The sequence below is a fragment of the Pteronotus mesoamericanus genome, unplaced genomic scaffold (assembly GCF_021234165.1).
Source record: "Pteronotus mesoamericanus isolate MK-2021 breed Mesoamerican mustached bat unplaced genomic scaffold, CSHL_Meso_final scaffold_167, whole genome shotgun sequence".
In the NCBI taxonomy this organism is placed as follows: domain Eukaryota; kingdom Metazoa; phylum Chordata; class Mammalia; order Chiroptera; family Mormoopidae; genus Pteronotus; species Pteronotus mesoamericanus.
The window spans coordinates 41,394,918-41,410,219 of NW_026555308.1; the positions used below are offsets into that span (position 1 = coordinate 41,394,918).

General features: G+C 33.8%; 1 protein-coding gene across 1 annotated transcript in view; it reads right to left on the reverse strand.

Annotated features, from left to right (window-relative positions):
• The window catches only part of FER (FER tyrosine kinase), a 399,396-nt gene that overhangs the window by 258,908 nt on the left and 125,186 nt on the right, over positions 1-15,302 (reverse strand). Inside the window, exon 11 of the mRNA XM_054589991.1 lies at positions 14,180-14,369. Within this exon, the coding sequence (XP_054445966.1) occupies positions 14,180-14,369 (190 nt within the window). The remainder of the gene's footprint in view (positions 1-14,179; positions 14,370-15,302) is intronic.

The window sequence follows — 15,302 nt, forward strand, 5'->3', positions numbered from 1 at the left end:
GATTTTGGTGTGTACTTCCACTGAAGGATTCTAGATTCTGCAAGAGGTGCCCTTTGAATCTTTCTGCATTAGCTATAGCGATATTGTCAAGGGCACCCTCATCACAAAAGTCCATTTTAAAGCCACTAGTAAGAAATTCTATTAGCACTAAATACAATGGAGAGCTTTGTTTCTCCTGCAATGTGACATGCTTTCCTTTATGAAATAGCAAGTTTTACACGATTTTATCTCCCTTTTCATTTTGGCCTTTGGGAAGCTTAGAGACAAGAAGTATAATAATACCTCTAGTGTAGTAACTATACATGCTATGATGTACATGGTTCCCCCCTGCCCCGCCCAGTCTGGATATCCTGTTACAACCTCTATTTTTTTCTCTTTCTGATTTTATTTTCTATCTATATTTTTGCTGAATTTTGTTATCACTAGCTACCTCAAATACTTGGGGAACTAAGGCAGGATATGGATTAATGAGTAAATAAACACAGCATATAAACTAGCAAACATTACATCGATACTAAAAATCTTGCAATGTGAGGTTTACAGGTTCCCAGACCTAACAGTTTTTTTGCTGAACAATTTAAAACAGAAGTCTGATTACCTAGAGTCAGTAACATCATGTCCCCTGCCATCGTCAGACCCCTAGCATGGCCATTCTACTGGGCTAGCTTTCTCAGAAGTGATACAGCTGAAGATTCAATGTCGGCTCTTTTTTTACTTCCTGCCAATCAGTTGAAAGACTCTACAGAAAACTGGAAGGACACAGGAGAATTCCTTGTGTTCTTCGGTTTTTTAGCTTCTAATTCTGAATCACACTGTACAGTTGCTCAGCAAGAAGTCAAAGCTGGTTGTGACTTTATGACATTGGGAAATGGGAAAGAGGCAACATTCCTGAAAAACACCCAAGAAGTCTATATGGAATGGCAGACAAAAATTAAATTAGGCTTTCAAATTCCTACCGAGAACAAAAGACCAGTGTTTTTCACAGTATGGCTAGTTCATGTCTGTTTTACTTCTCATATACCAAATATCTTAAGTATCTGCACAAATTATTCTATCACCTTAAAAACATGGCGTATCTTTCAAAATACATAAACTCTAATTTAATTCTCTAGCAAGATTTTCAAAATTATAATGAGCAACTGCTACATTAAAAAGAGACCTTTAAATTGTATGTTGTCATCAAATGCTAGAAGGTACATAGGTACTAATTTCTCTTGGTGAGTTAAGTGGCTAGTGAAAAGTTAGAATCAATATGTCTGTATAGCATATCTATATCATAAGAATATTCTTTAAAATACAGAAAAGAAACCTCATGGATTTCCATTATTATCAAAAGAGAATGGCAAAAAACAAACAAAAAAACTCCTTTCTGTTTAAATACATTTTTAATACACTATGACAATTATATAAATAAAAGATAATATAAAATACTCGTTGCATCATACTAGGAATTACTACAGGAACAAAATGTAGAATCCCATTTTCAATTGTTATTAATTTTTTTCAAGATTTTATTTATTTTTAGAGACAGGGGAAGAGATGGAGAGAGGAAAAGAAACATGGATGCGAGAAAGAAATATCAATCGGTTGCCTACCATACATCCTCCATCTGGGGACGGAACCCACAACCCAGGCATGTGCTCTGACCGGAAATAGAATCAGGGACCTTTCATTTTGTGGGACAATGACCAACCAACTGAGCGACAGGGTAATTATTATTAGTTTTAAATTAAAAAATTAAACCCTTAAAAACATGATTAAATATAGTATGAAACTGAATATAGTACAGAAAATGTCTATACAACTCTATTATACACAAAAAGAAGATGAAAAAGGATCAGAATAAGTTTTCATGATGGTTGGAATTTCTTCTTATGACATCCAACCATGAGTAAACATGGTAAGAGTTATCTAGATAGGAATTTTCTCTTCTAATAATACTCCTGCATTGGAGACTAATATATGGCCAAGACTATGAATATTTTATATCATAAAATTGAAAAATGCTTATGATATCAAAAAGTATAGATATCTATAATAACTAACATGCTAACATAAATTATATGTAAATACCCATGGCATTATTAATAGTAAATTGAAGTAACTATATGTGTAATGCAACTGTGTACTCATCCATACCCTAGATCCACAAATGCTACAATAAGTGATAATATTTCAGATTTCTGTTCAGAGGGATAAATTATTAAACATCAAAACTTTCCATTTTATTTTTTCTTATTAAATATGGCCTAATAAAACCTTTCAGAATCAATAACTTGGTGATAATCAAATAGTTAGATAAAAACAAATTTTCTTAAAGTATTAGATTTGGCTCTTGACCTAAAACTTGAAAATATGAGAATGAATTTTACTGTGTGAACTGTAAATTTTATCCACATATTAGATTTCACTGAAATATAGAGCAAAAGTTTTGACACTCTTATTTTGATTCAATAAATATTATTTTATTTTAAATTCATATACTCACCTCTGACATTGTTTTCCTCTCCCCACACCTGTTTCTCTTGCTATCTTTCTTCTGTCCTCCCTTCATCATAGCTCCCATTTTTTCCTCTTTTTTGATTCTCCTTAATGACTTTAGAGGCAAAGAGTTGGGAGGAAAGAAAAAAATTCCTCCAAACCCAAATTTTAATTAGAACAGCATGACTTATCCCCTAACCAAAAACACAAAAGTCTTTTGTGGTATAAGAACAATGTTCTGGTTTCATAAAATTTGTTATCGAATAGGAAGAAAAAGAAACAAGAACATTTAAACTGCCAGAGTTTCAGAATGTGGTTATTTGAAACAGCTAAAATTCTAATGACTCGTAAATTAACCAAACTTCTCAAAAGACAACTCAAGCTTTTTCTTATCAACTGAATTCCACTGGATTCAGCCTGACCACCTCTAGCAAACCTGTTCTTAGTTCTGTGGTCCCTGATTTCTGACACCAGTCATCATTCACAGTCTCCATACTACTTCATGTCAGCTGCCTCCCAGGTCACCTGCCTACCTCATATCTCCTTGCTCTTGCCAAGCCCAGTTGTGCCGTCCTGCAGCCTCCCAGCATTCCTGGCTATACTGCAGAAAAGAAGTCAGACTGAGAATTTAGGTTCAAGTCAGAGATTTTTCACTGAACATCCATGGAAACCTGGGTTTATTGTTCCCTTTGATCCTCTTCCAAAAATATTTGTGAAGAATGCCTTATGTCCTAGGTACTAGAACCAAGAATAATTTATTATCTTCAGGAAGTCCACAGTCTAGTAATTTGAATAGACTCTGATGGATGAACATCACAGGGCACATGGTGAGACACGGAAAATAATTATGAGATGGGATATTTATAATAATAGCATAAATGAAGCTGGCGCAGTTTCATTCTCAATGCTCTCATCTACTGGCCCCTCAGACATGCTGCATTTATTAAGTTCTTTGCGAGTGGCTTGTGATTTTTTTTCTTTCTAGCTCAACCCTTAACATTATCATGGCTGATCATTATACCCAAGACCTCAAAGTTCCTTAGATGTCTTCATATCCAAAAATGCTCATTCATGCTCAAATTCGGCATCACATTTGCCATTCATAACCTGGGTTTTACCAATCAGAACGGTTTCCCTTGAAAATTTCAGACCACATTTGACAGCTTCTGATAAACCTCTTACTAATTTACTCCAGCTGCCACTTGGTTCTTAAATTACATTGGTATAATCAGCCCTAAGCGGCCCCAAGATTATTCTTCCAGGCATTCGCTCTTTATATCTTCCTTCCTTCCTTTTTCTTTTTCTTTTTTTCCTCTTGCTTCCATAGGGAAATACAGCCAAATTTGTTCTGATCTGAGGCCACTGTAGTTGATGATATACAAGTTACATAACTTATTATTTTATAATTGTCTTTCTTAGTCATTATTTTCATTACTCCTGGGAATTAATAATTGTTCCATATTTTTTTAAAGTTTATATTCCCTCTAATTATTATACATTCCTTATTCATTTTTTTGCCCATTTTTATTCATTGCTTTACTTTTTGATAATTTAGATGATTTACCTAATATTTAAGAACATTTATCCTTTGTCATATTTGCAACACATATTATTCCCAGATTTTATTCTGCAATTTGTTTCCAACATAAAATATTGTTCACTTATATTTTCTTTAGTTGTTTTGTAGCTATATTTTTTATATATATATAAAAACTGAAATTTATTTTATGTGGCATAAGATTAAGATAAATTGATATTTATCGAGTATATAGAATATCCTTTGTTTTCCTTAAAAGAGTTTTATATTCTGACACTAAGGTTATATGTTATATATACTTTATACATATTATATACTTTGCATATATACATATATATAGGGGTATGCATGTATGTGGAGAGAGAGGGAGAGAGAGAGAATGAATGCTAGTTTTTGGGGGCTCAGTATCCTTCTCTATCTGTCTATCTAAATATTCTGGTTTCTTAACTACACTGTTTTAAACAACATAAACTTCAAGCTGTTCAAGCATTATGTTTCTAACATCAGTATGGCAGCATTAATTCCAGTTTCAAAATGAAGGCAGATAAAAGAATCTGAAAGTCATTTATATTATTGCAGCCCCCTCATCACCTACCACATAAATACACAGAAGTGTAACTGATTCTTTCTGATCGAGTGGGGTCTCCTTCCAAGAATTCAATGATTTTTAAGCAATTTTGAGAACTTACCTGGAAGAATTAACCTCTACTCTAAAAGATCTCTGGATAAATTCTGACAGAAAACTTTTCCTTAGTCTAAGATCTTATCATTCTTCTGGGATTTGAATGGTAAACCAATTACTTTAAAAATTAACAGTTGGGTCAATCTTTTAAATATTAACACTATGAAATAATTGTCTGCAGAATACTGTAATAAAAGAGAAAATTTATTAGGATTAAAAATTCTTTCATTAGGCACCAAATGAAGCAGCATATCATAATATTATCTATTTTCGTTATGAAACCTTTCAATTAAATTAATATATCATAAAAATAATTTTCAAAATTCAAGACAAAAGGCTAAAGATAAAAACACATAAATCCTCTCTCCATGAAAGGTCAAACATATACCCACAATTCAAGCCAAAAAATAAAAGCATTTCACACACAAATTTTAAGACAAGTAGTATTCAGTTTAATAGAAAAATGTCCTGAACAAGTTATGCAATCATTTATATGGCAAATAGTTGCTTTTTGATTGATTTACTTCAATCAGTATAAAAAACAAAAGCAAAACAACTATGTAAAAGAAAAGAATATATTGTATTCATTTATCAATAAAAAATTTTTGCAATTTCATTTTTCATATTATGAAAAAGTAGCCATGTATCTAAATATATTTTTTCCTTCTTCAGATTGATTAAATTTCTCCTATGCTTTTCAAACACTGTATCTGAATAAACCTAAAATTTAATAGTCTAAAGTTTTTTTTAAATTTTATTAACACAGAACAAATGCCCATTAACTATGTCTATCAGTTAACGGTTAATCCACAGGTAGGAAATCTAATTAGTGTGTAAATAATAATAAAATTGTCAATAAATTAAAATGTTTTATTATATTTAACATTTTTTGAGTGAATTACATAATTCATTGAACTTCTCTGCTTTCATTTTCCATCTATATCTTAGGTAGTATCCCAGTATTACCAATTTCCTTGGAAATGTAGATTTGGAAGTCATAGGTTAATGTTTAAATCATGATAGAAGGAAAATAATCCAACAGATACAAAGAAAAGGACTAAAGGGCAAGGGCTGAGGGCTAAAGCCTGAGGAATATTAATGATACATTTGATCACAGCACTTAACTGTTGTGTTTTCTTGTTAATCAAATGTTTATTGCACTTTTCTCCCTGCTGAATGTAAGTCTGTGAGTGCAGAGACTGTCTATTATTCCAGGATGTCTCCATCCATGGCACATAGTAGTCATAGAAGTCGCTTAATTGTGTTTATGAGGCAGAAGAGAAAAGAGAAGAAATGGAGACCAGAGGTGGAAGAGGCAGAAGAGAAGAGGAAACACAGAAATGGAGAGGAGAGGGATGAGAAAAGGGAAAAAGGTCAAATGTGCACTAAGCACCTCCCTAATGATACCTGGGGCTCTAATATGCCTTTGCCTTTACATGTATTCATTTAGCCCTGGCAACAATCCTGTGAGGTATGTATTACTAACCACATTTTACAGGTGAGGAAAAATATCACCTAAAGACAATTAGCCAGAAAAATTTGACTCAAATTCTCACATTTTTCTCCACCCTACCCAGCTACTGAAAGGAGAGCATTTAAATTAATACTGGGAGAAAGGGATCAATGGGGTATAAAGAAAAACAGGCTTCAACTGAATGAATAAATAAAATAATGGTATCACATAAATTAAAAACAAGATTTATTTTTAAAAGGCAATGAATACTAAAAGTTGTTAATTAAATTGTCCATAACTGCAAACTTAAAAGAAAATTTTTTTAGAAATGAATAATCATAATATAATGGCATTTAGAATTTTTTTCTTTCTTTCAATTAAAACTATAAAAAGAAACTGGCATTAAAATAATGTGATTATAAGTAATGTTTTGTGTAACAACTACTTTGTGCAAAATTTTAAAGACAAATTTTAATAGTGTAGGAGAAGAAAAAAGTGAGTTTTGAGTAACTAAACTAATTACACCAAAAATTTCCCTTAAAAATTTGCTGGTCCACCCTACTGCAGTCCGCAATACATAAGCCATAAGTTAATTTTACAAGACTTTGTAAAAATTACTTTGTTTAAAAAATATTTTGTAATATATTATGGACAACAAATATTCAATAATTCAAATACAGAGTAGATCCCAAACATACCTATTATCTAAAAATTACTAGTATACATTTTAAAATGTTTATGCTTAATGAAAATAATCTTAAGAGTAAGGAATAAAGACTAGCAGAGAAATAAGCACACACATTAAATCATCATCATTTCTGTGATAATCAAATATTAGCTATGTAAAATAAAATAGTAGTTTACTAAGTGGTAAGCACTGTTCTATGTGCTTTAAATGTGCAAACTTAACCATTCCTAACAACAAGCCCAAGAGTGTTCCATTCTGTTGCATTCAGTGCTTCTGGAAGGTTACCTACAAGCTAGGCAACGGAGGTACTAAGGAACACTTAGACCCTTGTAAGTGTGCACGTACTACCTATTCAGAGAAATTAATTAAGGTGCTGCCTTTACAAATAAGAAATACATAAGATAATCCTGCAGAAAAATCTAAAATTCATACTTAAGAACTCAATTAATATCTACTAACTAATTTACATGTGAACTAAGGTACATTAGAAAAGAATGAAATGGAATTTTATGTTTTAAAAGTATTTTATGGTATACAAAGTATGCTTATACACATTATCGTATTTTAGTGCCATAGAAATCCTGCCAGACAAGGTGATTACAGCATCCTTTAGAAAATTATGATACAGTTGGTTCAAAGCACCTACTACTATAATGTAAAATAACTAGATTACTCTGGGGTAAAAAGGAAGTCCAATTCTTCAACTCGACAGATACTGACTGAAAACTTACATTCTTACAAGTAAACAGCTAAAAACAAACATGAAGGAAAATGATATTTTTAAATAAATAAATAGGAATGTCAGCCAATGCTGATTCAGGGATGAGAAAATTCTGGTACTTCTATCATTATCTGGGGCAGCTGACAAAGAGTTTACCCTCCTGATTTACCCCAGAAGGCAGATTCTTCTTCCCTGCCAAGCCAGAACTGAAGACAAAGAAAAAAATAACCCTTGGGTTTATAGAACATTTAAACAACTCAAAATGCCTTCAGAATTATTAGCACATTTAATCTGTCAATAACCCAATTAAATAAGAAAGGATTTATCTTCTAATTGGGCACTTCCCAAAGTATGATCCATTGTATGGTTGTCCCTTCTGGACTTCCCTTGGAAAGGGGTTAGGCCAATATTCCAAAGACACTGCATTCCATGTTACATTTCCCCTCTTGGACATCTGATATTAAAAGTTTAGAAAATTACTCCAGTCAACACAACTGTTTTGCCTTAACCCAGCATATACCAAATTGTTTCCCTTTAAAACACTTCAAGGACACCAAATTCTTTTGAATTTCTACTGTACCACCTTGCTGGTTGCTCCTGCTCAGTCTATGACATAAAGGGCTCCAGAGTTGTCTTTGTTTCTCTTCTCTATCTACCCTCTCTCATTTGGTGACCTCCTACAGTCAAATGATTTTAAATACCATCTGATGCCTACAATTTTCAAATTTATAGCTCTAGTTCAAATCAGGCTCCTGAACTCCAGGCCCAAATACTTGTTTTTATGAAAAGACAAACAAGTCTTGTTCTTCCTCATCAAAGCTGCTCTATTCATGCATTTGAAACAAATTCCATTCTTCTAATGTTCCTGCTGAAAACCTTAAAGACATCTTTACTCTTCTTTCTCCTGCTTCACATTTAACACACAGAAAATCCTGTGGGCTCAACCTTCAAAATATATCCAGAAGCTAAAAAGTTCTTGCCACTTCTGTACCATCAACCTTGCTCAAACCATCATTTTCTATTGACTGGGTAAGCATACTTCCATCTTTGCTCCCCTTAAGTATACTCTCAACACAGTTATAGCGACCCATTTAAATAAAAAGTTAGAGCATGTCTTCTTTCTGTCATAACCTCCCCCCCAATCCAAAGCGTTCCTATTTCACACAGGGAACAGCCATAATCCTTATCTCATTTCCTATGTTCTCAGCTTCCCCCTTCCACTGAGGCCTTCTTACCATACCTTGAACGGCCCAAACATGTTCCTGTCTTATAGTCTTTGCAAGGGATGTACCCTCTGACTAGCATGTTCTTTCCCCAGAAATTAAGTCGCTTAATAGCTCCTTATTTCAAGTCTTTGTTCAAATGTCACATTCTCAATGATGCTTACCTTGACTTTCATTTAAAACTGTGTCCTAGCCTCTGACCCTCTAGACCCCCAACTCTCTACCCTGCTCTGTTTATACATCTTGGCATTTATTATATTCCATTATAAATACATAGTTGATTTACTAAATGCCACTCACTACAGAATGTAATCTCTAAGAGAGATTTTTTATTAGCTTTATTCATTTAAGTACCCACAGCATCTAGAAATGTGTTTGACACATAGTAGTTCCCCCAAAAAATTACTTGAACAAATAAATGTAACATACTTATTCATAGCCAATAGAGAATTATTATGTGATACTTAACATTTACCATTTCTTCCTTTGTATTTTGGCCAAAATTACACGTGGTGAAAAAGGACAGCATTGGAAGCACCACTCTTCCAGAGAGAGGTGATTATATGATGTGCTGCCAAAATTTTTAAAAGATTTCTGTAAATTAGTGGATGGGCTTTAATTTCCATCAAATTAAATTGCCAAAATAAACATCAATATATGCATTACCCTGACTATATAATCCTAATTCTGATTACACTTCTGAATCACCTTGCAATTTAAGAATATACAATCTAGGGCCCACTCATTTTCAGTGGAATAGATCCTTAAGGCACTATAGGTCCATAGAAGCATTCACCCCTGAAGAGTTAGTGTTTTGGTTAACACTGCCACTAATCAGGATCATGTGGAATAGTTCATCTACTCTTCCATAACACTTACGCCAGTTTTCACCATTTTCCATCATGTCATAGTTTAATTTTTACTTCTTTCGATTCTTCCAATATTCAGCTAAAATTCTTCTTGTTGAAATTTTACACCACTTACAAGGATGAAATTTATAAAGAGGATGGATTTGCTTACATTAATTTCAGGCTTTTCTTAAAATATTATTCATAAAGTAATGTTTAATTATGTAAAAAGTTCACTTATATAGGTAGAAGTATTATTAACTTTTTAAAACTACACATAACAAATATTTCTGCTTGTTTTATAAAATACTCTGTAAAATAATATTAATTGTCATCAATTTGGGGAATGACTTATTTATAAAATGTTATTTATTACTTTAAACAACATATAGTCATACCTCAGTACTCATCGTTAATGCATTCTGGAACTCACGACGAGTGCCAAAACGGAGTACTAAACACGAACGCAACGAGCGATGAAGCATTTTCTGTTGCTGGGCAGCATCGTGACTCATACAAATTCTAGCAAGTGCAACGGAGCCCAGAGCAAGCACCAAGTGCTGAAACATTTTTTTCTCATCAAAATGCAAAGAGTACGGGGTTTGATGAGTTCTGAAATTGATGAGTATTGAGGTATGACTGCATATTATGGTATTCCTTTGTAATTTCCTTAAAGAATTATTAATGCCATTGCTTCAATGAATAGCCAACATATTTATAATTAGCATTTCAACTACTTAAAATAAATTTGGTAAAGTGAAATACATCACTTTGTAAAAATTTACAAGGTATTATCATTATTGAATAACTGGTTATAAGAGAAAATATGAAACTGTCAGGAAGTATATAGTTTGAAATGTATATGCAGTTTAAGCTATATTATACATTCTCTCTGAAAGATTATTTCTTCATTTGTTTAAAAAGCTTCTGTTCCATGATTATGAAAGATAAAAAAGCCTAAATGATCAAAACTTCTTAATAAATAAGAATTGATGAACTAGTATATTTTAAATGTCAAAGTGAAGTTTTTAGTTGTGGTTTTTAAATGAGGATATGCTACATCTAACGACTTTAATAACATCTTTTTTCTATGATAATAATAACTCTAACAGGGGGTCGTATGCACATAGAATTACTTACAATGAATAGGATTGCCAGTTTTAACCTATCTGCCTCTAAATCAAGCTATGAAGTAATCAATTTTTCAATAACCACATGGAGACAAAAAATATTATAAACCACACTCAAAGAATAAAACATTTACTAGCTAAGGTTCTCAAAAACCAAGTAAAAGAAAAAAACTTCATAAGTTTCTCTGAAACAATACATATGCCACATAGTTATCAGGAATCATAAGCAAGGGCCTACAGCCAAGGCTGCTCTACCCAGCAAGGCTCTCCATTAAAATAGAAGGGGAAATAAGGAGTTTCCCAGACAAGAGAAAGCTAAAAGAATACATCTCTACCAAACCAGCACTCCAAGATATGCTAAGGGGACTGGTTTAAGCAGATGAAGGAAAAGAATGAGACAGAGAGGAACACAAGTACAAAGAGAAAAGATGAGTAAGTTTCTATCAGTAATCTCTCTCAATGTGAATGGACTAAATGCCCCAATCAAAAGACACAGGGTAGCTGAATGGATAAGAAAACATGACCCACACATATGCTGCCTACAAGAGACCCACCTCAGAGCCAAAGACCTACACAGATTGAAAGTAAAGGGATGGAAAAAAATATTCCAAGCAAATGGGCAAGAGTTGCCATACTTGTATCAGACAAAGTAGACTTCAAAACAAAGGCCATAAAAAGAGACCCAGAGGGGCACTTTATAATACTTAAAGGAAGAATCTATCAAGAAGACATTAACATTATAAACTTATATGCTCCCAATATAGGAGCCCCCAAGTATAGAAGGAAATTGTTGGACGACTTCAAAAAAAGATATAGACAGCAACACACTGATAGTAGGGGATTTCAACACCCCACTGTCAAAAATGGACAGATCTTCCAAACAAAACATTAATAAACATAATGTGGCACTGAATGACACACTGAATCAAATAGACTTAACTGACATATATAGAACCTTACATCCAAAGAAGAAAAATACACATTCTTTTCAAATGCTTATGGAAGTCTTTCAAAGATAGACCACATGATAGGACACAAAGCAAATCTCAGAAAAACTCAAGATGGATAAAAGACTTAAATATAAGTCGCAACACCATCAAAGTCCTAGAGGAGAACATTGGCAGGAAACTCTCAGATATCCCACGCAGCAATTTTTTCACTGATATGTCTCCTAAAGCAAGGGACATAAAGGAAAGAATAAACAAGTGGGACCTCATCAAAATAAGAAGCTTCTGCACGGCGAAAGAAAACATCAGCAAAACGAAAAGGGAGCCAACCATATGGGAAAATATATTCGCTAATGATACATCAGATAGAGGTTTGATCTCCAAGATATACAAAGAACTCACTCGACTCCACTCCAAGAAGACAAACGATCCAATCAAAAAATGGGCAAAGGACCTGGGCAGACGCTTTTCTAAGGAGGAGATACAGAGGGCCCAGAGGCATTTGAAAGGATGCTCTGCATCACTAGCCATCAGAGAAATGCAGATCAAAACCACCATGAGGTACCGCCTCACACCAGTCAGAATGGCCATCATAAACAGATCCACAAACAACAGGTGCTGGCGAGGCTGTGGAGAAAAGGGAACCCTAGTCCACTGTTGGTGGGAATGCAGACTGGTGCAGCCACTATGGAAAGCAGTGTGGAATTTCCTCAAAAAGCTGAAAATGGAACTGCCTTTTGATCCAGCGATTCCCCTGCTGGGACTATACCCTGAGAACACCAAAACGCCAATACAAAAGAACCTATGCACCCCAATGTTCATAGCAGCACAATTTACAATAGCCAAGAGTTGGAAGCAACCGAAATGCCCATCAGTAGATGATTGGATCAAAAAGTTATGGCACATATACACAATGGAATACTACGCAGCAGAAAGAAAAAAAGAACTACTAAACTTCTTGACAGCATGGATGGAACTGGAGAGCATCATGCTAAGCGAAATAAGCCAGGGGGCCAAAGACAAATACCGTATGATCTTACCTATAAGCGGAACCTAACCAACAATACAAAGAAGCAAGGAAAATAAGATCAGCAACACTGAAAGGAAAATAAATCAACAGAGACAAGAGGGAAGGGGGGCCCGGGAAAAGGAAGGGAAGGGGAAAGTCAAGGAACATATAGCAAGGACTCATGGACAAAACCAAAGGGGAAGAGCTGAGGAAGGAAAAGAGGGAGGGGGCAAGGGAAAGTGGTGGGGGGTAGGGGCAGAGAGAAATGTATTTGAAAAAATAAAAAATAAAAAATAAAAAAACCTAATCTGAAAAAAAAAAAGAATCATAAGCCAAGAATGGAAATCTAGTAGGGTCTTTTTTATCTGACAGGATAGTAAAGAAGAGCAAATAATTATAATTCATAGTTCACAATATAAGGTGGAGATCAGTGTGACTTAGTTAATAATAAAAATAGCAATAATCACAATATCTTAAATACTTCATATTCATTTCCACATTTATCACATTTTTAAATGCAGCCTTTTTTTCTATGAGATATTTTGAATCTGTTTAACACTCAGGCTACACTATTCAGAACCACATAAACTAGATATTATTAAATATTAACTATAATATCTGTGATGGTTCTTAATATAGACTGCATCTAGCTAACCACAGAAAAAGCCAAGGATATAGCTCAGGTTTTTTCAACCTTGGCACTACTGACAGTTTGGGTTAATGTTCTGTTGGGCATATGAAGGGAGGGGCTGTCCTATGCAATGTAGGATGTTTAGCAGCATCACCAGAGCCTACCCACTAGATAACAATAGCAGTCACTAACTGTGAAAATCAAAAATATCTTGAAAGATTACCAAATGTCTCTGGGGTGAGGAGAATAAAACTGCCCCTTGGTAAGAACCACCAACATAAGATGAAACGAAGAAAGGAATAAAGGGAGAGAGATTCTTGTACTAGGCATTCTTAAACAGTTAATAAAACTATACAAACATAAGTTTAATTTCCAGTTGGTGGATTTAAACGTGTTTAAAATGTAATTGTAGTTTAAAGATATTTGTAAGAAAAAAACCTTATTGTGAAAACAGATAAGATTCTACTGTTCTTAAGATGAAAAAATTAATAATAAATAGCTTTCTCCTAATTTCTTACTTCTGTCTTAAGAATAATACCCTACCCTCCTGCTGTCTCCCAGGAATAAAAACAATTGCAGTCTTAGTTTTCAGTTTTGAAGGCAAGAGAAGAGCTTTTTCCTCTGATTCTACAGGTGGTTCCTGAAAGTGCTCTCCAAGTGACCTGAAGGTGACTGACAAGTCTACTTTGCATTTACAAACAAGTTTAATAGAACCTGCATATTAACAAGAGTAATAATTTGTTATAGTGAACCAGAATCAACTTTTCTATTCACTTATCACGTACTTACTAGTCTTTCGGACTTCTTGTTTGATTATTCTTTGGCTTACCATAGATGTAACTGATCGTGCATCTTCTTCATAATTTATTACTGGAGGAGGCTCTTTTCCATCATTTTCTTGCACTTTTTGCTCTAGCAATTCTTTCTGTGCTGTAAACTTTGCCTCTGTGCACCTCAGCTGCTGCACTGACTGTTTCAGCTCTTCAAGTGTCTGTTTTTGGCTTATCAGAAGCACAATACTAAAAAAAAAAAAAAAGAACACATTAAATATGAATTATTTTGATTTCTTTAAGAAATACAGACTTCAAAGAAATCCAAAATATGCTTCTATTTTTATCTTTATGAGTCCTAGAGAATCAAAATTATAAAACTGAACAGATTTTGAATCCTCACAGTAGTTATGAAATGCTAGCATTAACAAAATGAAAGGAAATGTTTGGAAGAAGAAACCAAATTCAACATGCTTTCAAATATATTATGATCTATGGCATTCATTTTATTTTATAGCTAAACCATCTACCTCACAGATTATAGACACTTAAGTCCAGAAGCATAGGGCCTAAAATGAATTAACATGACTAAAGCAGAATCTTAAATTTATTTCACATCTCAAATGGAATATAGCTATAGTCAAACCTGTGCCTAGAATAAAATAAATCAAATCAAGCTGACAGCCTGGGACCAAGCTGTTTGTATATAAGGAGGGGTGTGTGTTTCAAGTAGGGGGAAGCTGTCCTAAGACTGACGGCTGAGCTGTGATTAAGGCAATGAGCATAAGTCCCCCAGATCTTTCCAATGTCATCACTATAAAGACAACAGACTTCCCAATCTCTCCTTTAGAGAACTACATAGTCTACATGTTGATGTGTTGTGACTTTTTACCCCTTGGAGGCTACCTCTAGTGGAAATTTCAAACTAACTCATCCACATTTAAGCAGCAGCAGCAACATAAATAAATAAATAAACAAACAAACAAATAAAAAGGTAGTGGTAATGGGGAATACCTCTGCAAACACTGTCATACATAGTATATTAATATCTTAAAGAACTGTGCTATGCACTACTAAAGTAAGTTATTTATATGTAAAAGACAATAGATCATCAGCAGAGAAAACTTTAAAGCTGAAGAATAAGGTCAGAATGTTACCTTCTTAAATTGGAACTTAAAAGGA